The following is a 27,032-nucleotide window of genomic DNA, read 5'->3' as shown; positions in this document are numbered from 1 at the left end:
AAAAGACTGTCAATTCAGCCAGCTTGGGGAATGACCAGAAAGCGTCTGTTGCCCCAGCAAGGATTGAAAACAAAGATTCCCAGCAACAGGGCCACAGCAAAGCTCTCTCAGCACACCTGTCCCGGACCGTCAGCTGATGAGAGCTTGTGATTGTACCATCCAAGGAGACGTAGCTATTTGGTCTTCAGCTGGTTCTGGGCACAGAGGGTCTAAGACCCTTGGAATCTTCAGAGTGTCAGAGTGCCTTTGTTTACTCAGGACAGGCCTGCGAGCGGGGGACCCTTAGGCAGCCTCAGGGTGGGTCTGGGGTTCAGACTAGAGGGCTGGATCTGTCAGTCTCCAACCCAATCTCTCACCTGGAGGGAGAGGGCTGGAGCTGAGTCAATCCCCAATAGCCAAAGATGTCATCAACCATGTCTATAGTGACCCCTCTAGAAAACCCTAAATGGTGGGGGTTGGAGAGCTTGCAGGTTGGGGAAAACCTTGACATTCTGGGAGGGCAGTATTCCCACTCCCCAGGGACAGAAGCACTTGCACTTGCAACCCGCCCCCGCCCCCCAGGCCTGGAGCAATGCACCTCTTCATCTGGCTGTTCACAGGTCCTTCATCGTGAACTGGTGACAGTAGGTAAAGGTGTTGCCCTGGGTGCCATGAGCCAGTCTGGCAAGTTATTGACCTTAAGTAGGAGGACATGGCAAGCCTGATTTTTAGGTGGTCGGTCAGAAACAAGGGAGACCTGAAACTTGCCATTGGTGAAGTGGGGGCTGTCTCATGGGTCTGAGACCTTGACCTGTGCGGTCTGCCCTAATTTCAGACCTGAATTCAGTTGTAGAATACACAGTTGGTGTCCAGAGAGGGTGAGAGAAACCGCACACTTGGTGTTAGAAGAGGTGGAATAGGTCATAGGGCCTTCCGTGTCACAGAGGGCGGCCTCATTTGTATTTGTTTCGCCTGTCGTTTATTAATGTGAGAGTACTTTATTCTTTGAAAGGCTTAGAATTAAGAATAGAATAAAAGAAATCAGCTTTATAGAATCCACACTTCTTGGTTTTTAGAAACAATTTGTTTCTAGTTTGCATTTTAAGTAATTGTAATATTTAATATCACAAATGTATTATTACATTGTAATTATAACTATTTTAAATATTACATATTACAATATTTAAGAGAATCTAGGTGTTTGAGCTTCCTGGATCTCTGGTTTGGTGTCTGGCATTAATCTGAGGAAATTCAGCTATTACTGTTACAAATAGTTCTTCTGTTCCTCTTTCTTCCCCCTTGTATTACCGTTATGCATATTTTATGCCTCTGTGGAAGTCCCATAGTGCTTGGATACTCTGTTCTTTTTTGCTTTTCAGTTCTGGAGGTTGGAGTTGGGTATTTCCCTTTCCCCCAGGTCAGAAGGCTCTGATAAAATCCCACCAGGTGAGTCTCCACTTAACTAGCTTCTCTGGAAGGTAGACCTAGTGAAGAGTGCACCCACATATTGAAAAATGATTCTTATTCTCTTTCCCCTGTAGTATGTATGAGGGGATTTTTCTCTCATATTTACACTTCGAGAACCTGGTTGAGCTTCTGATGATACAATTCACAAAAAGCATGAGACCCATAGGCACAGGCCTCCTGGAGGTTTTAACTCTCAGACGTGGCCACAGCTCACTGCAGCAATTTGTCAATTCCAGTTCAGGCTTTCCAATCCCAGCTTTGGTTCCTTGGAGCATTGTGCTCCAGTGTATGGTGATTCATCTGCTTTACCTGTCCAGCCAATCTACAGACAGTGGCTTGCCGGTAACCTCACTTCTCTTGCAGGTTTAAGAACTGCTGATTTTTCAGGTTGCTCAGATTTTTACCTGTGAGGAAGGAGTGACAATTCTCAAGATTATCATGTACGGAACCTGAAATTCCCCAACTCCATTATAGTGAAAAGTGTTTGCCCTTCCTCTGGCTCAAGAATTAAAACGTTTTCATTCTCTGACACGTTGTACTTTGATTCCCTAAATATTTATAATTATAGATTTAAAAACTCAGTTTTCTGCTGTATCAGACATCTAGACTGGCACTTTCCAACAGAATTGAGAGTCCTGTTATAGAACTTGAAACCTTCCTTGTAGCCTCATATAAATATATAAACTAGTATATTTTTAACTCAAAATGCTCATACTATACTTTCAATAAGAAATACAAATAGGCCAGATGCGGTGGCTCAAGTCTGTAATCCCAGCACTTTGGGAGGCCGAGGCGGGTGGATCACGAGATCAGGAGATCGAGACCATCCTGGGTAACACGGTGAAACCCCATCTCTACTAAAAATACAAAAAGTTAGCCAGGCGTTGTGGCGGGTGCATGTAATCCCAGCTACTTGGGAAGCTGAGGCAGGAGAATAACATGAACGCGGGAGGCGGAGTTTGCAGTGAGCCAAGATCACGCCACTGCACTCCAGCCTGGGCGACAGAGCAAGACTCCGTCTCAAAAAAAAACAAAAACAAAAACAAAAAAATATATATATATATATATAAAATATACATATATACACAAATACAGTATTTTCTATTTTTTATAGTAACTAGCATGTCTTTCACACAGCAAATCCACTTCAGACCGGGCGCACTTCATGTGCTCAGCTGCCGCATGTGGTGAGTGACAGAGACCACCCTGCATGTGTGTGCGCTATTTTACTGCCTTTTTCTTGACCACAGACTCTACCTCCTGTTTCTCTGTGTATGCAGTGATGATTTGCTGAATATTACACATTGTGGGTAACTTGTTGAGCACACTCAGGATCCCTAACCTTCCTCTGAAGCTTTGCAGCTCCTGTTTTAGCAGCTAGCACAGGCACTGCTGGGTCATCGTGACATGGGCAGGCTTGGTTGGATTCGCTGTTGGTGTGAATCTGTGGAGAGCTCCAATCCTGCACCCACTCCAATCTCCCCCTCCTGGACCTGGTAGGAGGGCCATGCTCCGCCCACACCTGAGCTCTCTCTGATCTCCCCCTCCCGGACATGGTAGGACGGCCATGCTCCGCCACACCTGAGCTCTCTCTGATCTCCCCCTCCCGGACATGGTAGGATGGCCATGCTCCGCCACACCTGAGCTCTCTCTGATCTCCCCCTCCTGGACGTGGTAGGGTGGCCATGCTCCGCCACACCTGAGCTCTCTCCGAGCTCCGCCTTCTGGATGTGGTAGGATGGCCATACTCCGCCCACACCTGAACTCTCGGCACCACGGTCTGCAGGTGTTCTCCAGAGGGCAAGTGTACTGTGGGTGCATCTCATTCATTCTCCTGCCCTCGCCCTCAGGTTCTGGCTGGTACAGCTGTGGTCACAGACTAAAAACAGCCACCTCATTCGTTTTGTGCAGTTTTACAGTTGTTTAGGGCAGATGGGTGATTTGGGTCCCTGTTCTCTCATCATGGCTAGAAGTAGTTTTGGCAAATTATTCTTTTATCTTTACATTCGGAAACTAAAGGAAAGTTTCACCCATAGAATACTAGCGTTGCGACAATCCTAATGAGAGTTTCTCCAGAAACTAGGATCCAGGTCAGCAGCCAGTCATTTCATAGAAGATAAACTTCAAGAACATTCTCTGAAGGGCAATGAAACTGAGTAAGATCTAACCACTGTTACCAACAACCAAGAAAAATAGGTAAGAAAATGCAGCTAAGATTTGGATCAAGTAAGTACGGTAATAAACATGCAAACTATCGCTAAGCACAAATAGGCTGGGAGTAAAAAATTTTTATGATATTGACATTTACGATTTTACAAAACTGCCCCATATGATGTATCAAGAGGACTCCTGATGAAAATTTACAAAGGATGCTTTATGGCTTATATAAAACTGTTGGTCAAATCCAAATATTTCACAAAAATAACATTTCAAATAATATTCTTTTATATTTTGCAGACATCTGTACAAGGAGGTTATTCATCACACATGACCCAGTAACGTTTGTCAGCGGTTGGATTCAATACGAGAAATAAGCAAATAACCGTAACCGCACTGTTTCTTCCATTTCAAAGTCTTTTCTCTTATACAAAGTGGTCAAGAAAAATGCCCGTTGCCTTACATACTGGTTAGTGCCAAAAATTTGGTTTAAAATATTTCAACCCTTGAAATATTTTACGTCCATGTTGTTAGTTACACAAAGAACACATACAAATACAATTATTTTGCCATAAGTTTTGGCAAATTGTAACCATTAACTAAACAAACAGGAGTAAGCATGTTATTTTTGAGATAGGGTCTTGCTCTGTTGCCCAGGCTGGAGTGCAGTGGCACGATCATGGCTCACTGCACCCTGATCCTCCCACTCCAGCCTCCCGAGCAGCTGGGACCACAGGCACACACCACCATTCCTGGCTGATTTCTGTATGTTTTGCAGGGATGGGCTTTGGAATGTTGCCCAGGCTAGTCTCAAATGCTGGGAACTCAAGCAATCTGCCTGCCTTGGCTTCCCAAACTGCTGAGGTTAGAGGCATGAGCCACCATGCCTGGCCTAATCATTTTTAAAGAGTCTGCATTTATTATCGTTATTTTTTTCTAATTGAGATGGGGGTCTTGCTCTGTTGCCCCGGCTGGAGTGCAGTGGTGCCATCTCAGCTGACAGCAACCTCTGCCTCCCGGGCTCAAGTGATTCTCCCACCTCAGCCTCCCAAGTAGCTGGGACTACAGGTGCACACCACCGGGCTCAGCTAATTTTTTGTACTTTTGGTGAAGACAAGATGTACAAAAGGCATTTCTGTACATTTTGCCATGTTGTCCAGGCTGACCTTGAACCCTTGGGCTCAAGCCATACACCTGCCCTGGGTTCCCAAATTACTGGAGTTATAGGCATGAGCTATCGTGCCCAGTCCTTCATTATGTGCTGTGGCTTAATATTAAAATAAGGAAAGGGAGGAGCCCAAGGGAGCACGTTGGCAGAAAGGGCTCCCTTGTCAACAACTTGCTAGCATGGCATTCACTCCCTTGCCTGGCTGGCACTGCGTTCTTTAGATGAAGAACACGTTATGTGTCAATGAGAAACAGAAACAACATAGGAACACCCTGTCTCTACAAACACTTAAAAATTAGCTGGGTGTGGTGTCGAGCATCTGTGGTCCCAGCTGCTTGAGGTTGAAGTGGGAGGACCGCGTGAGCCCAGGTGGTCACAGCTGCAGTGAGCCAAGAGCTGCCATCATGATGCTGAATTCCAACCTTGGTGACAGAGCAAGACCTTGTCTCAAAACAAAAACCCAAAGTGATGCACTCTAAGTTCTGTCCTTTAAATTCCAGTACCTTCGTTTGTAAAGGTATGTAAAGGTGAAACTCAGGAGCTGCTTGCAGTCATGTGGACATACACTTGACCTCAGCTCTGATCTGAGGCACGTTCTTCTGTCTCACTGCTTGCCAAGACTAAGCTAAACGTCAGAAGTAAAAATACTCCCCCAAATGTTGTATATGTAGCTTCAACGTGGAATGTAAGGCGATTCAGGTCCTTTGAAAGACAAGCTTGCAACAACGGCATGAATAATGTTGGAATCAAAATCACAGAAACTAAACACCAAATAGCATAGGTTCAATCCGTGTCTCTAACAAGTATCTGGATAACTAAACTTTCTGCTTTACTTGGGTGTGAAGATCATGTAATGTAGTTTATAATTATTTGGGCAGAGAAAATGGAGAATTAGCGTAGCTATGTAAAATTCAAGATTAAAGAAAAGCAGTATTATATAGCAGAAATATAAATTGGCTATTACCTTCAGTAATTTAGATCAGGGGTTGGCAGGTCCGTGCACCAAATCTGGTCCGTTGTTCTTGTAAATAAAGTTTTCTGGGTACACAGCCATACGCATTTGCTATCGCCCATGGCAGAGGGCAGAGTTGAGTGGTTGTGAGAGACCTTATGGCCTGCAGGAACTAAAATACTAGCTGGCACCTTTCAGGCAAAGTTTATGACCTGATTCGGGTAGCTGCCTAAACTGTCCAATTCGCTTGTTCTAAAACAATCCAACAATACAGCACACTTATCTGAAGATTTGAGAACACGCATGCACCAGCCTAATCAGAAGAAAAGTCCAATTCCACCCGGAGGGTTACGAACTCTTCCCTTTTCCCTACAAGGAATTAAATGAATAAAACTGTGTGAGATTTTACTGGTATGTATCGTATGTATGAATCTTGATGAAAACTTAAAAATGTGTATTTATACAGATACATAATGTTACTTTTCATACACTGTTTTCGGACTTCTGGTTCACAAAATCTGCATTTCTGCACCATGACTTTGAAGGCAGAAACCCGACTACTGGGCTAGTGGTCAATTCTGAGGCACCCAGCGTGTTCAGGAGGCAGCGTCGGGGAGCGTGTCCCTTACCTGGAGGGGTGTAGGCGTCCATGGAGGTCTGCACGACCAGGGACCTGCGTTTGGAAGGCATAGGCACCGCCATCTTCTGCTCTTTGTGTCTGGCCAGAGCCGCCTGGACAGCTTCCGTGTGGACGTCTGAAACGCAGAGAGCTCAGTCAGTGCTCAGCTGAGGTCCCAGAGGCCAAGCTGCACCCTCCTCTCTGTCCCCGCAGCACGGTTCATCCACCTTCTGAAACTCACCAACAGATGGGTGGGTGAGGAAAGAAAATCAGTGTTTACAGTTCCAGTAAAGACATTAAAATTTATTCACAGACTTTTTTCATTTTAATACTTTAGAATCCATATCCGCAAGCAAACACTGGGTGTAAACTGCACTGAGATTTTTCTTTTTAGGGTGAATGAACCTTGATCTTTGGAGATTCTTTGTAGGTCACACGTTTGAGCCTCCAAATCCTTTCACTGTACCGTTGAGAGGCGTGTGCACGCCTCGCACCCCAACTCACACAGCCACGGTCGCAGCTCAGCTCAACACCGGCCATGGGCCAGGACTGTGTTGGCTATGGATATGGTTTGGCTGTGTCCCCACCCAAATCTCAACTTGAATTCTACATCCCAGAATCCCCACATGTGTCGTGGGAGGGACTTAGGGAGAGGTAACTGAATCACTGGGTCCCGTCTTTCCTGTGCTATTCTCGTGATAGTGAATAAGTCTCATGAGATCTGATGGCTTATCGGGGTTTCCGCTTTTGCTTCTACCTCGTTTTCTCTTGCTGCTGACATGTAAGAAGTGCCTTTCGCCTCCCACCATGATTCTCAGGCCTCCCCAGCCATGCGGAACTGCAACGCCAACTAAATCTTTTTCTTCCCAGTTTCGGGTATGTCTTTATCAGCAGCATGGAAATGGACTAAAACAACCATTAAGACATTTTTGTGGCTATTAACCCATTACATTAATTCCACACATTCACTGAATGCCTTCTCTGTAAGTCCCTATGGGCTGGGGTCGCAGTGGTGATAAGGCAGACAGTCTCATGGCATCTCACGCAGGCCACTTGTTAAGGGATGAGACAAGTGATAGATGGACTAGAGAATTAAAGCAGAGACAGATGCAGCAGCAACTCCAAACTGTGAAGCCAGGGAAGAACCCTCTTAACACAGAATCAGAACAACAGGAATGAAACATACCAGCTGTCAAGACGAGAATCTTCGAGACACAGGCAAAAATCCGTTCAAAGGCCCTAAACTGTCAGTGAGAACGGTGTTAGCAGAATAAAACCACCACCACCAAAAATGGCCAGCGTGAGTGAAGACGGGTTGGGGCAGTTTTCTCTGAAGCTGCGAGAATGATCCCACTGAAAGGGAATCGGACATGGCTTTCTGGCTTAAACCCCCCAAGCTGCCACCTAAGACAGGACCCAGACCCTCAGCATCATGCCCACGAGCAACTCATCACACTGCTTGGTCTTGGTCAGCCTTTGTGCACACTTCTCTCCCTAACTAGATAAAGAGCCTGGTCATCTGGCCACTATTTCTAATTCCCAGGTCAAAAACCACTATGTGACTGACTTGGCTCATGGCCGAAAACTGAAGGGATCAGTGAGGTGACAGTCCACTCACTTGCACAAATCGCTTTTTGTTTTGCATATTCTCCGTTTTAAACTTTTTGGATGTAATTTCAAAGACACAGAAAATCTGCAAGACCAGCGTAGTGAATTCCCACATAACTTACCAGGCTCAACTTAGGCCCAACTGCTCCTATCTTACATCACTGCTTTCCCCCCTCGCCCATGAATTTTCTAAGTCAAATGAAAATAAATTTCAGATACTATGTCCCTCCATACCTAAATGTTTCAATGTATTTCCTAAACACAAGGATATGCTCTCACATTCACTTTCCTCAAGATCCGGAAATTTAACTGTCATATACAAAGTTCACTTTCAAATGCTGTCAACTGTCTCCATAATTTTCTTACTTTGTCTTCCTCTTTTACGATCCAATCCAGGATGATGAATTGATTTGTCATGTGATTTTTACCCGTCCAGCATCCAAGTTTCTCAGGTTTTGTGTTTCTTGAAATTGGAAATGTGAAAGAATACAGGTCAGTTATTTTACAGCTTGTCCTTTATTTTGGTATCTTCCGGACTAGACTCAGGAGTATGCATTTTAGCCGGGACACCGCAGAAGTCTGTCCTGTGTGACAATGTTAACATCGGCAACTCAGTGAAGGTGGTGCCTAAGTGCCTCCAAAGCAAAGATGCTACTTCTCGCGTTGAAATTAAGATTTGGGAGGAGACACCCTGACACTATGTGCATATTCTGTTTTCCATGAATTCTCCACTACTAGTTTTAGCAGCCACAGATTTCCTGTCATTCCTTCTAAATCATTAGATCTTCCATATTCACTGAAAAATAATTATTTTATCTTTCAGCATTCATTTACATATGTCCATATGTACTCATGGAGTCTGGCTTCGTGGGTTATGATTCATAGTTACAATGGTTTGTTCTGTTGCTCAACTGGTCCCAGATTTGACACCGGATTCCCCAGCCCTTAGGCCAGGGCTCCTTCTAGTGAAGAACGGTGTTTAGAAGCTAAGAGTGGGCACCGGGTGCTGCTGGGCATTGCCGGCAAGTAGAACACACACACGCATGTACACGCATGTGCACCCACACCCATCCACAGGCACTTCTGTCCCTGTCTACATCTGTCGGGAGCCACCAGCTTATACTTGCACCCCCTGCTGCAACCTAATCCCACGTGATCCATTCCAGGCTTTGGCCTTTTCTTATTTCTACCTCTTACCAAGAAAGAAACCTGGCACCTGCAGCACTCAATATATTCACTGATTTATTAAGCTTATTTGCTTAAGCCTGGAGATAAAGAAATGCTTTCAGAATTGCTATCTAATACCACGGTGAAAAATCTATCGAGTTCAGTGCTCATTTGTAATTATTTTTTCATTGTTTTTTTGGAAGGTAGGGAGTACAAAGTATACACAGTGAAATGTTCAGATCTTGAGTACACTTGGCGCATTTCGATAAATGGAAATCTATTACCCTAATCAAATCTTTTGCATCAAAGTTCCCACAAGTCCCCTCCCAGTCAATCCCAGCCCTCAAGAGACAGCCACTGTTCATTCTCGAGGAGTGTTCTTGGCGCTCTTCCGTCACCCGAGACTCGCATAGATTCTCCATTGTCACATGGACTCCACGGCGTGGTGTTCACTCTCTGCTCAGTTCAAGGCTCCTGGAACTCATCCCCGTTGTCTGTTTTGGTTTCAGCATTTTGTACGTTTTTCCTGATGGGAACTAGGACAATGTATGAATATATCAGAATTTGCTCATGTTTCTCCAGATGAGAGAGATTTATGTTGTTTCCCGTTCTTGGCTATGACAATTTACTCTGGAGATAATGTGCATTCTTTTACAAGGACACACATTTTCTGCTCTCCTTGGTGAACGTCTACAGCATACCTGCTGGGCCATATGGTAAGTGTACACATTTTAAAGAAACTGCCACAGTTTGCAGAAGTGGCTGTGCCGTTTTAAGTATCCTTCCGTCTGAGATCCAGTCTGTCATATCTTCACCAACACCTGCTACTGTCCTCCCTTCTCCACTCTTGTGAAGGGGAACCTCGTGGGTTTAAGTTGTACTTACCCAATGACTCCCTGGGTGAGCACCTCTCATGGGCCACTGGGCATCTGTATACATCTGTTGCGAAGAGTCCATCTTGCATGCTTGCAAAATTCACATCATTTCTGGTTGGTTGTACATTTCCTAAAATGTTCTAAATAAGGCCCTGTATCTTCTGTACATCAAGCATCTCCCTGCTTCCAAGTCTTTATGCCTCTTAGTTCTCCTGACTCACTTCACAGACGAGGGACCCCGTGCGCACCATGCGAACCTGAAGCACGGAGAATGGCCATGCTCCCGACACCCCTGACTGTGGGCAGAGCTTCCCGGCTGCCACCACCGAGGAGGGGGTACAGCTCTTGTTTCTCAAGAGTGGCCTTTATCAAACGGAGAAAGTTCCCTTCTGTTCCTGATGTGATAGGAAATTCGTATAAGGACTATTAAATTTCAACAGATGTTTTCCAGTGTCTACCGAGAGGATAAAATAAATGGGTTTTCTGCTTTATTTTTTGTTAATGTGGTGAATTACATTGATTTTTGAATGATGAGCCAAATGTGCAATGCAAAACTACAGATCATGAGAACAAACTCTAAGTGTTCATGGTATTCTTATCCCTTTTACATATTTCTGGGTTTGATTTAGTAAGAATTTGTTCAAAGCTTTGGCATCTGTATGTCAATAAGAGTGAAAGGTGTGAGATTTTGCCTCGCATGCCAACTAACAAAGGGAGCCAACACCAGCCCAATGCACTGACGGAGCCGGCACATTTCCGGGCCAGAAACAAAGGGCTTGTCACACACAGTGGGGCAGCAGGACCCACTAACCCCTGTCGATATTCAGGATCACACAATGGGGCAGCGGGACCCACTCGCCCCCGTCAACACTCAGCAACGTCCTGTATCCCTGTACAACGACAAGATGTTATTTAGGCAAAACAAAATTAACGATCATGTAAAGAACTGCTTACATTTTTCTCTTCTGAGAAAATTTGTTTTTAGCAACCATGGCTCTCAAGGCACTCACTTGCACATTATACATAACACTGCTTGTGGCCAAAGTCATGGTACCTTCCTATTCTTAAATAATTTACCAAGAGTTCTGAAACGTGAGTATTTTAAAGAGAAAAGAGGTATGTGGCTTACCCCAGGCTAAGGAGTGAGTTAGTTGGACAATTCTTGTGAAATATGTGCTTTTTCTAATTAGAAAATCTGAGAACAAGGTATCAGTGTGAGTCTGTTATCTCCATGAAGGAGTGAAATGGATGCTGGGAAATTGAAGGAGCTTCAGAACGGGAATCTCACAACCTCAAATGGGGAGACCAGCAATTGGGAAAGCAGTCACTCTGATTCATGGAGTTTTCAGAGATTCACGTCCACTCCGTCCTGCATTTGAGCGACTTTTCTTCTTGTGATGTGGACCCGATAGAAGAGAGGTCCCACGTAGACATTCGGCATTTGTGAGGGTCTGGCACCGTGACTCACTTCTACAGATTTAACATGTTTGTGTATAAATTACAATGGCTCAACTCTATAAAAACTGATAGCAGTTATGGATCAATTCCCTCATTTCTCACTTGGGCCACACTTCCTGTTTCTGCAAGAACATATCGCTTGGCTAGAAGACACGATGTTGACATTGAAAGGAAAAAGGACCTTGTATAAAAATGATGTAGAGAATTCTTCTCAAAGGCCACTGGGACACACACTGTGTTGGTGACTAGCTGTCTACCAGCGCGGCAGCGAGAGAGACAGAGCTCCACTCATGAGCAGTCACGGCTCCAGTGACCCACACCAAGACCCCCAGGGTGATGAAAGGCCAACCAGCAGCCTTGGAACGGACACTTCCCTCCTGAAATAGCTTCCCGAAACACAACAAACAGTGATAATTGCAGGCATTTCTATGACTGGGAAGCAAGAAACCCTCCCAGTCCTGTTCCTTCTACACCACATCCAGAACAGGCGTACACCCGGTGTAGAAAGCTCCCAAGGCCTGAACAGATCATTCGATTCTAATTCAGACTGACCTAATCTCTGCAGTGCAGTCCTACAAACAGACTTTCAAAGAGTTACCAAACCACTACCTCAAACCTCATGCTTTCTCTGCTTCGAAAGAGGACATGCGGCTCGGTTTATACAGCCACCAGAACACACACAGGGTATTATCTTATTGCCCTTCAGTGCCAAGAAGAATCCTGTGGTCTCTCACGGTAAAAACAAAACCACAACCACCACAACCCAGCTTTTCAAGTTGCAGGGAGTTTTACAGCCTCTTTCTATGTCGTCTTCCTTTTTGCCCCAAACTGGATATTCTTTTTACTTTCTCCTTATTTCCTGAATATAATTTGATCAATATAATCAAAGTGCTTGTGTTAGAAGCAACTTTACTTAAAAAGAATGGAAAGAACTACATCAAAATATTAAGAGTAGCCATTTCAGGATGACAAGAGAACAATATATTGTTTTTGCTCATTCTTTTCAACATTTGCAAAGTTTTTTGCCTTGAGTGCAGTCACTTTTGCCATCAGAGGTTACAGTGCTTGATGGAATGAGGCCATGAAGCACACACACCACCGAGTTTCTAACACAGAGCAATCTGAGGAAGGATAGAGACACAGGAAAGGTTCATTTTAAAGCAATGCAGGCGTTTTTTCCATAAAGGCAAAAGACATTCTTAAAAATGTTTGCACCATACACAAGTCTGCTAAATTTAGTCAAAAAACAGAGAAAACAGTAACAGAAGAACACTTTAGCCCACAAGGAGACCAGCACACCCAGCTCGAGACCACTCCAGATGAGGAGTGGAGAGTGGTTTCCTCACATCTGACCCACAGGATTGGGTAACACGAGCAGGAGGGAAACATGGGGACCACAGAGTTGTCAGACTGTGGACTGCACAGCAAGAGACAGCAACACAAACTAGCGGAGTAATTAACTATTGTAAAAAGAGGTCCACATTCTATTTTAACCTGAAATCAGTGGCACGGGGACCACCACACCACCCTGCAGTTGCCTCCTCCCTCCCCCACACACAGCAGCCTCCTGGGACAACATCCTACTTCCAACTTGCAGTTGCCTCCCGTGCCACCCCCCCACAGTGGCCCCCTACAACATCATCCTACTTCCACCCTGCAGCTGCCTCCCATCCCCAACACACAGCAGCCTCCTGGGACAACCTCCTACTTGCTGCCCACAGCCTGGAGACCCCAAAGCATGGAGGAGCTTAGCGAGCCACACAGCATTCCCCCTTCACACCTGGGAAGTCAGCCCCTCACTGAAGTGGGTCCTGTGCCCACCAGCTGTGCACGATCAGAGGTGTGAGGTTACGGACCTGGTCACCAACTGTGCAGAGAGGCGTCAGGTCATGGACCTGGTCATCCGTTGTGCACGATCAGAGGTATGCAAGGTTCCAGACCTGGTCACCCACTATGCACAATCAGAGGTGTGAGGTGATGGACCCGGTCACCCGCTGTGTACGAATAGAGGTGTGTGTGGTTAGTGACCTGGTCACCAGCTCTGCACAATCAGAGCCACGCGAGGTTACAGACCTAGTCACCAGCTGCACCCAATCAGAAGCTTTTGAGATTAGGGACCTGGTCACCTGCTGTGCACAGAAGTGTGAGGTTATGGACCTCGTCACCCGCTGTGCATGATCAGAGGTGTGCGAGGGTTAGGGACCTGGTTACCTGCTGTGTCCAATCAGAGCCAGGCAAGGTTACAGACCTAGTCACCACCTGCGCCCAATCAGAAGCTTTTGAGGTTACGGACCTGGTCACCCACTGTGTGGGATCAGAGGTGTGCCAGGTTAGGGACCATGTGCGTAGTGATAGACCTGATCGGCAGCCAAGACACCTGACGTTTCCAGTGTCATCCCGGCTTCTTTCAAAACTGGAAAAGTCTTCAGATATTTCCCAAAAGCTTGTCCATCTTTGAAAACGATATGCGTGTGCACAGGTGATACCGATGACTGAAGATTGAAGGTTAGAGCATTCCAGCCCCATGCCCATGTCCCATCCCATCGGTGAAAACTTGAGCACAAACATCTCCCTCTCTGAAGCTCCCTGAACCCGGTGGCAGGCCTGGGACTCAAGGTCCAGTGTCCTGTCAGTTACACTGAACAAAATGTAATTCAACACTGGCCATGGGCCCTATGCTTTAAAAACCGCATAGAAACCTCCCAAAGAACTACAATCTATGAAAGCTTTCATGGCTAGTATTTTAGGACGACTGACCAATCTTGACCTAAATCAAAGCCGACACTGCCCAAATTAACTCTGACCCCAACTTCGTGCAAAGGCAGCCATCCCCTGGCCGTCGGTGTGACCAGCAGCCTGGGCACAGACAGGACCAGCGCCAGTCCCTCCCTGCACCTTAAACGGGCTTCTGAGCTGCTGTCCATGATCAGTGATGGTGATGCCCAGAGCAGTTTTCCAGGAAAGCAGTAAACCTTTCAGGTCCTCACCTCACGAGGATGGCCATGTATAAATCAACCACCTTTGTTACTGCCCTGCCATTCTCAAAGAGGGGATGGGTTAAACTTCTTCCTCCTCCACATGCCCAACACAAGGTACATCTGCCCCAGCACGAGGCTCATCTACTTAATCCCGGGAAACACACAACCCACAATCAGAGGCCGTTCACAATCAGAGGTCGCGCACAATCAGAGACCACACACAATCAGAGGCTGCACTGAGACCACACACAGAGACCACACACAGAGACCCACACAATCAGAGGCCACAAAGAGGCCAGAGGCCACAATCAGAGACTATACACAGTCAGAGGCTGTGCACAAGCAGACGCCACGCACAATCTCTGCAACCTCAACAGAAACTGTTTCTGATCATTCACCTGAGGCCACCAAGTTTAAATGAGAGGCCCAGGTTTTAAAAGACACAAGGAGTTCTCTGAAGGCAGACTCCGTGCATTCCACCATCAGCACCATTTGTGCCTGTCACAGTCAGGAAGAACCACAACCACGTCTCGGTGCCCTTGCAGTGCAGGGCGCTGCGTTTCTCCCCCTTTCCAAACCCGCGGCGGCTCCTGGCGACCCAGCGCCTCTGCTCAGCCAGGCGCCCCCAAGACCTTCCTCCCTCACCTCACAGGGGAGCTCCCGCAGCCGGGCTATCTGGCTCATCACTCCGATTCAGTCACTTACACCCTCATTCCAGGCTGAAAATCTCTTCTGAAAATATCCAAATCTTACCCACGTCAGGCTCCATCTTTTCCCCAGAGCTCCTCACCCCCTCCAGAGCAGCAGCCCTGGTGCCCGTGCAGCCGGGGCCTGGGGGCGGATCCGTGGGCTCAGAGCACCCAGCCCCTCAGCCCCTCTGTGTGTCCCCTTACTCCCTGCTCCCTGGCGTTAATGCCCTCCATCCTCTATTTCCTGATAGGCAAAAGAGGGTTAATTCTAAGAGTGCTAACCGAACTCGATCACTTAACACCGCGACCGGCCCAGAATACCCCTTGATCAATGACAGGTATTGCTGCGCTGTTACCATTGCGCTGGGTCCAGGTTTCCTGTGAGCCCTTTAGGCTCTTTGCCGTAAAGGCCACTCAATGGTCCTGTCCAAGCCTGTCTGTGGCAGATGGACAGGTGAGTGGCCGATGCACACGTGTGATGCTGAATGGGATCGTGCAAAGCTGGCCCCGCGTATTTTGGTCAACCTAATAAAAAAGGAGCCCATGCTTGCTTGCTGCCGCCCTGCGGCGTCCAGAAGGAGCCGCTTAAAGGCAACTGCGCCACACCTACCTTCTTGGAAGGAGACGGCAAGACCAGATTGGCTGGAGCTGGGAAGTTGTGCCCTACAGATCAGGGCTGCGTGACCCAGGGAAGGCATCACTCGAAATACCTGCTGGAAGGCGGCCAATCCGACCCGACCGTCCACCTCCAGGGTCAGCCATGGGGCTCCTCTTGATGTGTCATCCTGATCACCCCTCACAGAGGAAATGAGCCTTTGACTTCAGCCTGTCCTAGGTGCAACACCAACTCCCACCTCCCACGTCCTGAACCAGCCTGTTCCGGGGATTGCTGTGGACATAGAGGAGCAGGCCCGAGACATCTAGTGGCATTTCCTGGCAAGGACACTCACCATGCTTGACCATAAAACTCGGGTCAACTGGTTTTTCGGAGGGACTGTAATTTACTTCTGGCACGCATGGATACTGATTGACCCAGGGAGGGGCACGGAGGAGGCTGAAGGAAAACCCATGGTGACTGCGCCAGGCATTCCCGCACACACCGACATCTTCAGACTCGGGCGGCGTCCTAGTCTCACAATCAAACGGAAGCCCAGAGAAACTATGGAGCTTGCCCAAGACCAGCAACAAATATGTGGACAGCTGGCATTCAACTAAGTCCTTTCCTGGATCCATCCGCGCTTCTCCCCGCCCCCACTCCCACCACCCTGCCATGGCGCCCGATAGACACAGCAGGTCTGAACATCTGGCACCCCAAAAGCAGAGTAGGGAGCAGAACCGGTTTCTCCAGTGAGAACTCACATGCAGCCCACTCCCCTTCTTGCCGAATGCCTTCGGACTCTGTGCGGTAAGGTCTGCAGATGTGGCCTCACTCTGCGCCAGGAGATCCGGGTGGCAGGCAGCGTTTTAGAGAGTGCGCCACCAGACAGGAGAGAGGCATCTGACAGGGCTCGCCAGCTAATCCATGAGATACAGGACACCTGAGAGAAGGGCCGACAAACCCCACAAAGTCGCTCCTAGCCTGGAGAGGACAGGGCCACGGCGGGCTCCTCCCAGCCCACGCTTCCGACAGGTCTTGCTGCAGCCTGTGGTGCTCGTCAGGCGCGAGGAAGTTTCCCGGGGCAGGAGCTCTCGTTGCACAGCAAAAGCGGCACAGGCGATGCAGCAGGGCGTACTTCAGCCCAGGGCTCAGAAACCACGGGGTGCAGCGCGGCCTGCAGCAAACCAGACACATCAGAAGCCAAGCTCCCACCTTTTACATTCAGTGACATTGAACGGAGGGAGTTATCTGTAGCAATGGTCCTCCTGGGGGACCCGTACAGCACGCATGACCACCGACACTGACCACGAGTCCTTCCTAGGTCCTGGGGGCTACTCCAATTTACACGCACGGTTCCATGCACAAATCTATGCAGGGCAGTTGTTAGCCCCAGCTTAGAGATGAGGAAAACGCTGCTGGAAAAGTTAAGTGAGAAAATCAGACTTCAGCACACCTGAAGTCTCCAATACCACTACTGCTCTATGTGCTAGGGTCTCAAGGGTTGGGTGTGTGGCATTTTAAGTGACTAATCATAGGTGGTTTTCTTCTCTCCTACACCGGTTTAGCCTGAACGTGCACGTACATGCTCTGCTGCAGGTGCACTGCCGTATGTGGACCAGCAATGCTCTTTCCTGCCTCGGGTTCTCGTCACTGCCTTCCGGAAAGCTCTCGCCTGCTTTACAGCCATGCCAGGTAGCCCTGGTCAGCCGCACAGTCAAATTCCTGGAGTGTCAGAGCTAAGTGCTGGCTGAGACTTTAACAGCGAAGACAGCGGAGTAATGGGGATAAACTGAGCAAAACTGTATTGTAACGCAGATGAACGTCTAGAAGCAAAAGAAGCTGAACGTCTAAGAGATCAGGCGATTGCCTCTCACTATGATGTTAATAGCAGCTTGCTGTTTCCAGTGCCTCCGTGTGCCAGGGTTTCCAGTCAGCGTTTGTGTCTATCTGCTCCTGGGCTACCTGATCAAAGCTCTGCAGAGATCAGGGATATCTAAATTGAGCCACTATCTGCAGGCTGGCTGCTCAGAGGCCGTGGTGTGGAACGGCCAGGACATCGCTTAGCCATACGGGGCACAAGCACGTCCCTTGCCACTCCTGTCTTTCTATTTCATCAAACCCTCTTTTCTCCTGAATATTGACCATAGCAAAGTCATTAGCCTTCGAGATGCATTTGAAACATCAACTTGCTTTGTTCAAGAGGTTTAAGCCACACTTAAGTCTTTCTTGCCATACTCAACACACACGGCCGGCCATTTCTGAAGTCAGTGTTTCTGGAACAAAAGCCTTGGCCTGCCCCAGTGAACATTCACACTGAGCACACTGTCGCGAAGCTGCTTGGCCAACCAGCAGGGGGCAGGAGAGAGCCGCAGGGGCCACGTGGGGTCCGTGCAAACCAGCCTCACTCCCTCAATCAAGGGCGGTGCCTCCTGCCAATCCAGCGGCTTCCTCCAAGGGGAAGAGGCCTCTTCAGCTGCTACTGCACTGATTTCAGACGGCTCAGCCAATGGGGCAACAGATTCAACAGAGTCCCATGTTGTTAAAGAAAAACTTCTGTTACCAGGCAACCTTAGTACCATATTCAATGTAAAATAACCAACAACATTGTTTCCAAAACAACATGCTACTAGTGCCTTATCCTTCAATGCTGCTTAAACACGGAAAAGTATGAGGAAAAAAGAGCATGGCACTTACTTCTTAAAAAATAACACCTCTTCCAGGTTCATTTTACCCCTATCATAAAGACTTAGAACTGTGGATTCCCTACAGGAACGTGGAGTGGAGGTGGATCCCCACGCTGACCCAGCCTCCCCCCAGGTCACTCACCCCCCCTACCACAGGGTTCACACCTCTCCAGACACTGTCACCTCATCAAGGAAAGGTGGCGTCTCTGAGCTCTCTTCTCAGGAAGCACCCGAACGGGAGCTAGAGACACAGACACACCCACAACTGCTTTGAAATCCTGAACATATTTAAGGACTTCATTATTAGTTTTTTAAAACTGTAAGAACAAAGTGACCTTGGTTTTAACCTCTCTGCCACAATAACACCGTGTACATCTGTCTTTTGCTATTTGTTCCTTCTCCAGCAGCTGCTGCCTGGCTGGCCGACCGCAGAAGAACAGCCTCTGGTACTCCCGGGAAGCCCTCGGTAAAAGCGTGAACACCACGATCACGTCTCAGGACGCCGCACATGTTAGGGTCGCCCACAGACCGCCATTCCCAGTGCCCAGAAGGCACTGAACGGGCCTCCTGCTCTTTGTAAATGTCAACTTTCCTAAGCTAAGTTGTGTTGAAAATTTTTAACTGCAGTCCACACGTACTTCTTTGTGTCTTGTTTTTATCCTAGAGGAATACTTTTATGGAAAATTAAGCTTGCAAGGTTGAAGGATTTTCTGAAAGTCGACTCCTAATCCTGGAAGAAAAAAAAAAATGGGCCAAATGTGGTGCTCACGCCTGTAATCCCAGCAGTTTCGGAGGTTGAGGCCAGGAGATTGCTTGAGCCCAGGAGCTCGAGACCAGCCTGGAAAACATGGCAAAACCCTGTCTCTACTAAAAATACCAAAAATAAAAATAATAATAATAATAATAATAATAAAGCTGGGCGTGGTGACGTGTGTCTAGTCACAGCAACTCAGGAAGCTGAGGTGGGAGGATCACCTGAGCCCAGGAGGTGAAGGCTGCAGTCAGCCAAGATTTGCATCACTGCACTCCAGCTTGGGCGACAGAGTGAGACACCGTCTCAAAAATACAAAAAGCAAAAACAACTGTATAAATCATTATAGAAGGGAGCTGGCCAGGCGCAGTGGCTCACGCCTGTAATCCCAGCAATTTGGGAGGTCGAGGTGGGCAGATCACCTGAGGTCAGGAGTTTGAGACCAGCCTGGACACTATGGCAAAACCCCATCTCTAATAAAAATACAAAAATTAGCGGGGCATGGTGGTGGGTACCTGTAATCCCAACTACTGGGGAGGCTGAGGCAGGAGAATCATTTCAACCCCGGAGGCGGAAGTTGCAGCGGGCCGAGATTGCGTCACTGCACTCCAGCCTGGGCAACAAGAGCGAGAGTCCACTTCAAAAAATAAAAATAAAAATGAAGGGAGCTAATGTTTTTTATTTAAGGGAAGGGAGAAGAACATTGAGTATTTATACCTCTCAAGCACACATCTCCAGTGGTGTCCTAAGGTATTCAAGATACACATTCCTACAAATATAGCTCAAAACTACTCACCAAGTTACATGCTAAAAGCACATGCATTGTAAGAATGTTACATTATATTTTTTGAGCATCTGTATCCAATATTTTAGCATACTGGCAGTTTTCCCTTCAGGTGCTGTATGCCTAAATTATTACATGTTTAGTCATTCATTTTAGAATTTATGACTTGCTTTAGGCAATAAACATAAGCTACTAAATTAATGACTTAGGGGAAAAGTTACTAAGTTAACTTGGAAGTTAAACTTTGCAAACTGAATTTGTTGGACCTCATTCAAGCTAGATGATCAGTTTTTTAAATTGTTTCTTGTGTGTTTCCCTCGATGATGGAAATAGCTTCACTCTCATCCACTGTGCACACTGCAGCCCGCGCCTCTCGTCCACCGCGCCACACTGCAGCCTGCAATTCACCCTGTACCAGGCTTTCCACACCGTACCTGAAAAGTCACTAAGTATAACCAAGAAGGAAATGAAAAGCAGATAAATGACCTCCACCCCCACATCCAGCATGCAAATGTTAAACATTCATCAAAGTAAAACCAAAAACCCACGTTAGCTCACGATTGTAACTGGTAGAGTTATGTGCATGGCAACTTTAAAAGTCTAGTTAAGTAAAAACCTAACTGAGACTCTCAAGAAAGACATCTGCAAAGATTGACAGTGAGGAGAGGACTTCACTCTGCATCCAGCCTGTCCTGGAAGCCACGGCCAAATGCCAGGTTGTATGGATCCGAAAAGCAGGAAAAAACAAGTGTTGAAAGGTGTACAGTCTCAGCAATGTACAAATTCGATGTAGGATGCTCAGAAACCTTGAATTTCCAATCAGAAAACAGCAACATGAGCAAGTTTCCCAGCAGTGCCCACTTTCTACCTACGGCACGTGTAACAGTTACGCTGGCCACCTCCGGGGGGACAGAGGCTTCCTAGTCACATTCGCTCTGGCAGCCGCACAGCTGGCCCCACCACAAACACCTGTCTAATACTGAGGAACCACTCTCTCCCTGGGCTTTGCTCACTCTAGCCAGGAGAACATATTTACAGAGTACTTTACTGACTGAGTCCTCGTTCAATGCATCAAGCTTGTTAAAGGCAGGGCAACCCCATTAAGTTCACTTAAGCCCAATTAAGTGAACTGAGCAGAGCAAATGCCTCCAGTTGGACGGCACTCAGTCACGACAGCAGTGGCCACTGTTCACAGGGCGCTGGCTTCGTGCCGAAAACAGTTCCAAGCGTCTTCTCTCTGTCCGAGGAATGTGCACTGCAACCCTGTGGGGCCGTTTGCAACGTCCACCAGAGTTCTGAGGCAGCCAAGTCCAGGCTGTCCGTGGGCCTCGCCACGTGGCCGTCCACGTCCCCTGCAGATCAGACCTCACTGCAGGGACCGCGGGTTCCAGGGCTGCCTTGAGGCACATGCTCCCTTCACCACCTCCTCCTGGCCCCTGACATCAACCCTCACCGCTGCTGCCAACACTTGATTTTCTCATGGCTTCTGAGGGGCCTGTTCTGCCCTTCCCTGCTCCCTGCACCCAACTTGGAGGGTGCCCACATCAACGCCAACGCTCACGTAACCACCAACCTTTCCACGGGGCTTGACGCCTAGGAGTCTCAATATCAGAAAGTCAGATTCCTGTGCTTGTTGGAGAATTTCTTCCCATTGTACAAGTGAAGGAGATAAAATTCTAGGTGCCTGCAATAACCTCATTTCCACAACGAAGCAACTTCAGTAGTAGCACAAAACAAAACAAAACAAAAAGCTTTTTTTAAAACTTCTTTTATACAAGCTAAATACAATTTAATTTTTACATCCATGTTCTCATCAGCTCCCACCTGGGGAGAAGGCAAATAGTAATTTTCAAAGAAACAAATTGTTGCATAATTTTAACACTTAGCATTATCACTATTAAGCAAGATTTATCCCAAAAATACATGATGATCTTGTTCTCACGTTCAAAAATTGATTGTCACACAGTGAAATAACACTTAATGCAAAGGTAAGTTTCTTTTCAGGTATCTGTTCTGGAAAAGAAAAAAAAGATTTCTGGCAAAGAGATAAACATTAATTATGTAACAATCCAAAATGCCTCTGGGAAAAATGATGTCATCCAATTAGTTCTTTGAAGTGTTACAAATGCAGCTGAGTTTTAATAGTAATTTCTCCATAATTATCAAAAGAGTCTTTAAAAATCTTAGTACTGAAATAACTATAAATGGATATAATACGCAAAGCAGAAGAGTTAACATTTGGGGTAGATTTTGGCCCATATTTTTAACATATGCACAGTTATTTACCTAGTTGAAGCTTATCCCTCTCCTCCTAGGCTCTTCAAGACTGATTTTCAAACATAGACTGGCTTTTGGTACATGAAGGCAGCTTTAAAAGATGTCAGGATCAGGCCGGGCACAGTGGCTGAAGCCTGTAATCCCAGTATTTTAGGAGGGCAAGGTGGGCCGATCATTTAAGGCAAGGAGTTCGAGACCAGCCTGACCAATATGGCAAAACCCAGGCCATATTAAACATTTTTGTAATTAGCCAAGCGTGGTGGCACACACCTATAATCCCAGCTACTTGGGAGGCTGAGGCAGGGAGAACTGCTTGAAGCCAGGAGGCAGAGGTTGCAGTGAGCCAAGATCGCACCACTGCACTCCAGCTTGGGCGACAAAGAGAGACGGTCTCAAACTAGAACTTAGCCCTCAGGAAAAGCATTGAGCACCCCCCACCCAAACCAACCCAAGGAATCACATGGCAATGGTTATCATCTGATTTCGACAAATAAAGTTCTGTTCTCCCCTCTGAACACAATGGTAAACACCTGCCATCAGCCCACAGAAACTCCCAGGACCCAGTAACACTGGACTAGCAAGATCAATGGGCCACGTATGCAGGGTTCAGCAGCAGAAAGTCATGGCACCGAGAATGGTGTGTGCTCAAACCAGATTCCTTGCTTTCGGGGTGAAGGGGCTTCCCGGGAAAATCTAGTCCAGTGGGATGGTTTCCACTTCCACCATGAGGAGGAAATGGGGGGTTTCCTGAGGGCACCGACAGGACCTGGGTCTCTGCCCCTTTGTCCTCTGTCCTGTTATGGGATGAGGGTGGGCTGAAGGCAGGTTTCCCCTACATCTTCCGGGCAGGAGAGATGGAGCTGACAAGTGAACGACGCTTTTTCCAAAACGTTCCCATGTTTATAACCTGTTATCAACCTGTTTTCCCTGGAGACCAGTGAAGCAGCATCATTGACTCTCTTCCATTAGGGACAACCCGGTGTTACAGGAGGCAGGAGACGACATGCGAGCTGGTCTGAGTCAGTCACTTGTGTCTGGTCCCCAGCGTACTCGTCTATCAAATGGGCGGCCCCACAGACCAGTGACTTTGAACCAGAGTTCCATGGAGGTTGCCCAAGGACAGGGAGGGGGAGGAGGTGGAGGAGGGGGAAGAGGGGGAAGAGGGGGAAGATGAGGAAGAGGGGGAAGATGAGGAAGAGGAGGGAGGAGGAAGAGGAGGGAGGAGGAAAGGGAGGAAGGAAGGAAGAAGGGGAGGAAGGAAGGAAGAAGGGGAGGAAGGAAGGAAGAAGGGGAGGGGCGGAAGAGGAATGTGGAGGGAGGAGTGTGGAGGGAGGAGTGTGGAGGGAGGAGTGTGGAGTGAGCAGTGTGGAGGGAGCAGTGTGGAGGGAGCAGTGTGGAGGGAGCAGTGTGGAGGGAGCAGTGTGGAGGGAGCAGTGTGGAAGGAGCAGTGTGGAAGGAGGAGCAGAAGGGGGGGTTCTCTGAGGAGGAGGAGGACCAAGTTTCTGAGGTGTCTTGGAGTCAGAGTTGGCAGTGGCTTCGGCTCTAGGCCCTCTGTTGCATAGTTTTAGGCTTTAACTATTTATATTTGTGGACTCTTTAAAAGATTTAATTTGAAGGAAACCGGAGTTGGGGATACCTTGCTTCTAAAACACAATTTCTCAAGCCTGAGACTAAGTGCTAGGCATTGCTCATTCTGTTACGATCATTTCCTCCTACTTAAAATCAGCCGCACACCCCCAATCTCCCTTCAGGGCAAACACCTTTTCCGAGGATCTCAAACAGCAGAGCGAGCGGCCCGTGACCCCAGCCATGGGCACGAAGAGGGAAGAGCAGACATGTGGAGAGGGCTGCGGATGACATGAGAGGTAGAGGCCCGGCACCTCCCTCTAGGGGCTGTGCTCCTCCAGGCCTAAAGGACATCCTCGCCTCTGGGGTGAACAAGCAGCACAAACTATCAACACTTATTCCAAAAGAACAGGAAGAAAATTCAAACGAAGTTAACACAGTTACCCCAACACAACACTGCAGCAGCCCAGAAACAGGAGGGCCACTGAGCCTGAGGTGGGCGGTTCCAATAGCAGGACAGCGACGTTGGCATTAGGGCTTTTCGGCAAAGAAAAAAAAAAAGACACAAAAGGTAACATGGGCCACCCATTATTTCCTGCCAGTGGAAAGACACCCACAGGCCCCCAGATGCCAACGGCCCCTTGGGAACGAGCTCACGCAGCACTTCAGGTCTTCGCACGAGCAGGCACGTGGTGTCCTCAGTACCCCCGCCTGTGACACACACACCAAACTTGACTCCCATACCTGAGAGTCCAGGGGAATGGCGGGAAGTTCTCGGAGGACCGGGCATCCTGTGAGGGCACTGCATGACTATGTACCTCGGAGGGGTCCCCGGGCAGGTGCTCTCTCTCCAAAGGATGAACTGGATCCTGACCACACCCAGATTGCGCTGGCCTCCAAGCCGAGCGCCAACATCTCACATCCAAAGGGATGCACAGATGCCTGCTGCACGTGGAGCCAAAGCCCCTCGCAGAGCTCCGGACGAACCCAGTGTCCAGGCCTGGGGCCATCACCAGCCAGGAGAGGTGTCCGGAGCACTTCCCAGCGATAGCCACAAGAAGAAACAACTCAGGACAAAGCCAGTGTCCAGGCCCAGGGCCGTCACCAGCCAGGAGAGGCGTCCGGGGCATTTCCCAGCAATGGCCATGGGAAGTAACAACCCAGGCCCATCAGGGGCTTCCTCACTATGCGGGTGTTAGAAGTAGAGACAGAGGTTCAGGTCTAGTGGCACAAACAGCGACGGATCCCATGGAAATGCGGGCGTGGCCCCTCCATCCCAACAGCCTGCATGGCTACTCCATTCTGCTCCCATCACATACATCCCCACACAGCCAAGCCCCTTCTCCTTTCCCCCACTGGATTCATCAAATCAAACCTCGCTGTCCTTGGCAAATGTACCATTAATTTACTTACTGCCCAGTAAAAAAGCACACTTCCAGTTAACATGAAACCCCCGCTACGATAGAACAGCCTTAATTCAGACATGACGCAGAGGAACAGAGGGAGGAGGGCTCGAGGGCCGTCCTGGAATCAGCAGCTGTTTTCTGGGGAAAGTCTCCCTCCCACCCGAGCCCGACACTCGAGCCACACTATCCCCATGGTGTCTGAAAACTCCATGAAGACAGGGTCACTCTGACCCCTTCACACCCACAACGCCAAAGAGGAGCAGGTGTTCAGGAAAAGTCTCCTGCTAGTGCTGAAGACAGGAATAATCCCTCGTGGTGCCCAGAATGTCAGGAGAAAACAAGGCACCACGTGGACGCCTTCCAGGTGACTTCTGGAATGACTCTACCGAATGCCAGTCATCCTTTTACAGAACAAAACCAATACCGGAAAACGTGTCGCCAGCAGAGAGATGGTCCTTTTGATGGCTTACCAACACACCTACGTTACGCTGAATTTATCTCAAGCCACCCTCTCTGTGCTAATGTAAAAAGTCTCCTTTATTAACCAGTAGCCTTTTTCATCTGGTGCTTTTTAACAAGCAAGACGGTCCTGTAACACTCAGGCATTGTTGAAAACGTCAAATGGAAGCCTAGAATCCTCTTCCGTGCAGCTTCACTGCAAAGTATTTTGACGTGAGCCAAATCATGCTATTCCTACATCTCCACAGGAAACTCAAGGCTTCATCAAGGAAACGCAGCATGATTTCTGCTAGGCACAGAAATTGGTGGGGTGGGCATAGGGTTGAGGAAACATTACATAGAAAGAACACCGCGATAATCACCTGCATGAGAGCCACACCGGCCGGCAAGCCCCGGTCGGCTCGGTCTCTGCACAGTCACAGACGTGAGGCCTGGAGGGCAGACACCTGGCACTGCTGACCACCCCAAGGTCATGGCCTCTGCCCCTTCTCTGCTGCTCATCAGTTCCAAGCTTCTGGCAACACCGCCTGCTGCCCCCACTACGTCATCGACTCTTCATGAAAAGCAAATGTTGCCAGGATAGCTTATGAGTACATTTGCCAGGAAAGCAGCTCCGATTGACGCTGAAACCCCGTTCTCACACCCCTGGCAGCTCCCTTGCCCCCGATGTGTACATGCTTGCAGCTCTGACCTTGCTCAGTGTCCACACAGGCTCTGTCCCCTGGAGAGCCGAATGCAGACTCAATGTTGAGTCAGAAATACACAAAGTAGGTGAAGGTTACGAACTGCCTGCCTGCCCCTCAAAACACAGGTTGAAATCCTCAGCCTCAATGTGATGCTGTCAGGTGGTCTTTGGGAGGTGATGAGTTCCCGAGGCTGGAGACCCTTGAATGGGATATGTGCCTCAGAAAGGGGCCCAGCAAATCCCTCACCCTCCCATTGTGTCAGGGCCAGAGAGAAGGTGTGTGCCAACCAGGAAGGAGCCCACACCAGAATCCACCCGTGCGGCACCCTGATCCTGCCTTCCAGCCGCTAGAACTGTGAGAAACAAATTCCTGTTTTTCATAAGCCACTCAGTCAATGGTGTTTCGTTACAGCAGCCTGAGCTGCCTGAGATGACGATGCTTACTGCCCTACAGAAACAGCTACTCCCCTCTCCCAGAAAGAGGGGTTTAATTAAAATCCCTGTCTCTCCTCGCGGCCACCACAGATCTCACTCCCCCACCCTGTAAGCCAGCAATTGCTAGGATTAAAGGAAAATAAGGATCGTTTTAGACCAGCCCCTCCATATCGGTCTGAAGCCTGTAACTTTGCCCACTTCCACGGTGGCCGTGTCACTGCATTGCCCATGTCAGCTCTGTGTCTGCAATGGGTCCCAGGCTCTGCACAG

At 48.2% G+C, this 27,032-nt stretch overlaps 1 protein-coding gene across 8 annotated transcripts in view; it reads right to left on the bottom strand.

Moving 5' to 3' along the window:
- Positions 1 to 27,032, bottom strand: part of LOC139363251 (disco-interacting protein 2 homolog C-like) — a 157,148-nt gene that overhangs the window by 1,771 nt on the left and 128,345 nt on the right. For 4 of the 8 annotated variants that reach the window (XR_011623194.1, XR_011623193.1, XR_011623192.1 and 1 more), the window contains 2 exons: positions 6,353 to 6,478; positions 594 to 1,850 (listed from right to left, as the gene is read on the bottom strand). Coding sequence is in view for 1 of the 8 variants with exons in the window: in XM_071096144.1 (XP_070952245.1) it covers positions 6,353 to 6,478 (126 nt within the window). In the remaining 7 variants the exon portion in view is untranslated. Of the gene's footprint in view, positions 1 to 592; positions 1,851 to 5,735; positions 5,905 to 5,932; positions 6,093 to 6,352; positions 6,479 to 27,032 lie in introns of those variants that run through there. The other 4 variants (XR_011623196.1, XR_011623195.1, XR_011623197.1 and 1 more) reach the window with 4 other exon arrangements.

Source organism: Macaca nemestrina, chromosome 5 (assembly GCF_043159975.1).
Source record: "Macaca nemestrina isolate mMacNem1 chromosome 5, mMacNem.hap1, whole genome shotgun sequence".
In the NCBI taxonomy this organism is placed as follows: Eukaryota; Metazoa; Chordata; class Mammalia; order Primates; family Cercopithecidae; genus Macaca; species Macaca nemestrina.
The sequence above is the reverse complement of the archived record's forward strand: the minus strand, read 5'-3'. Positions and strand labels throughout refer to the sequence as shown.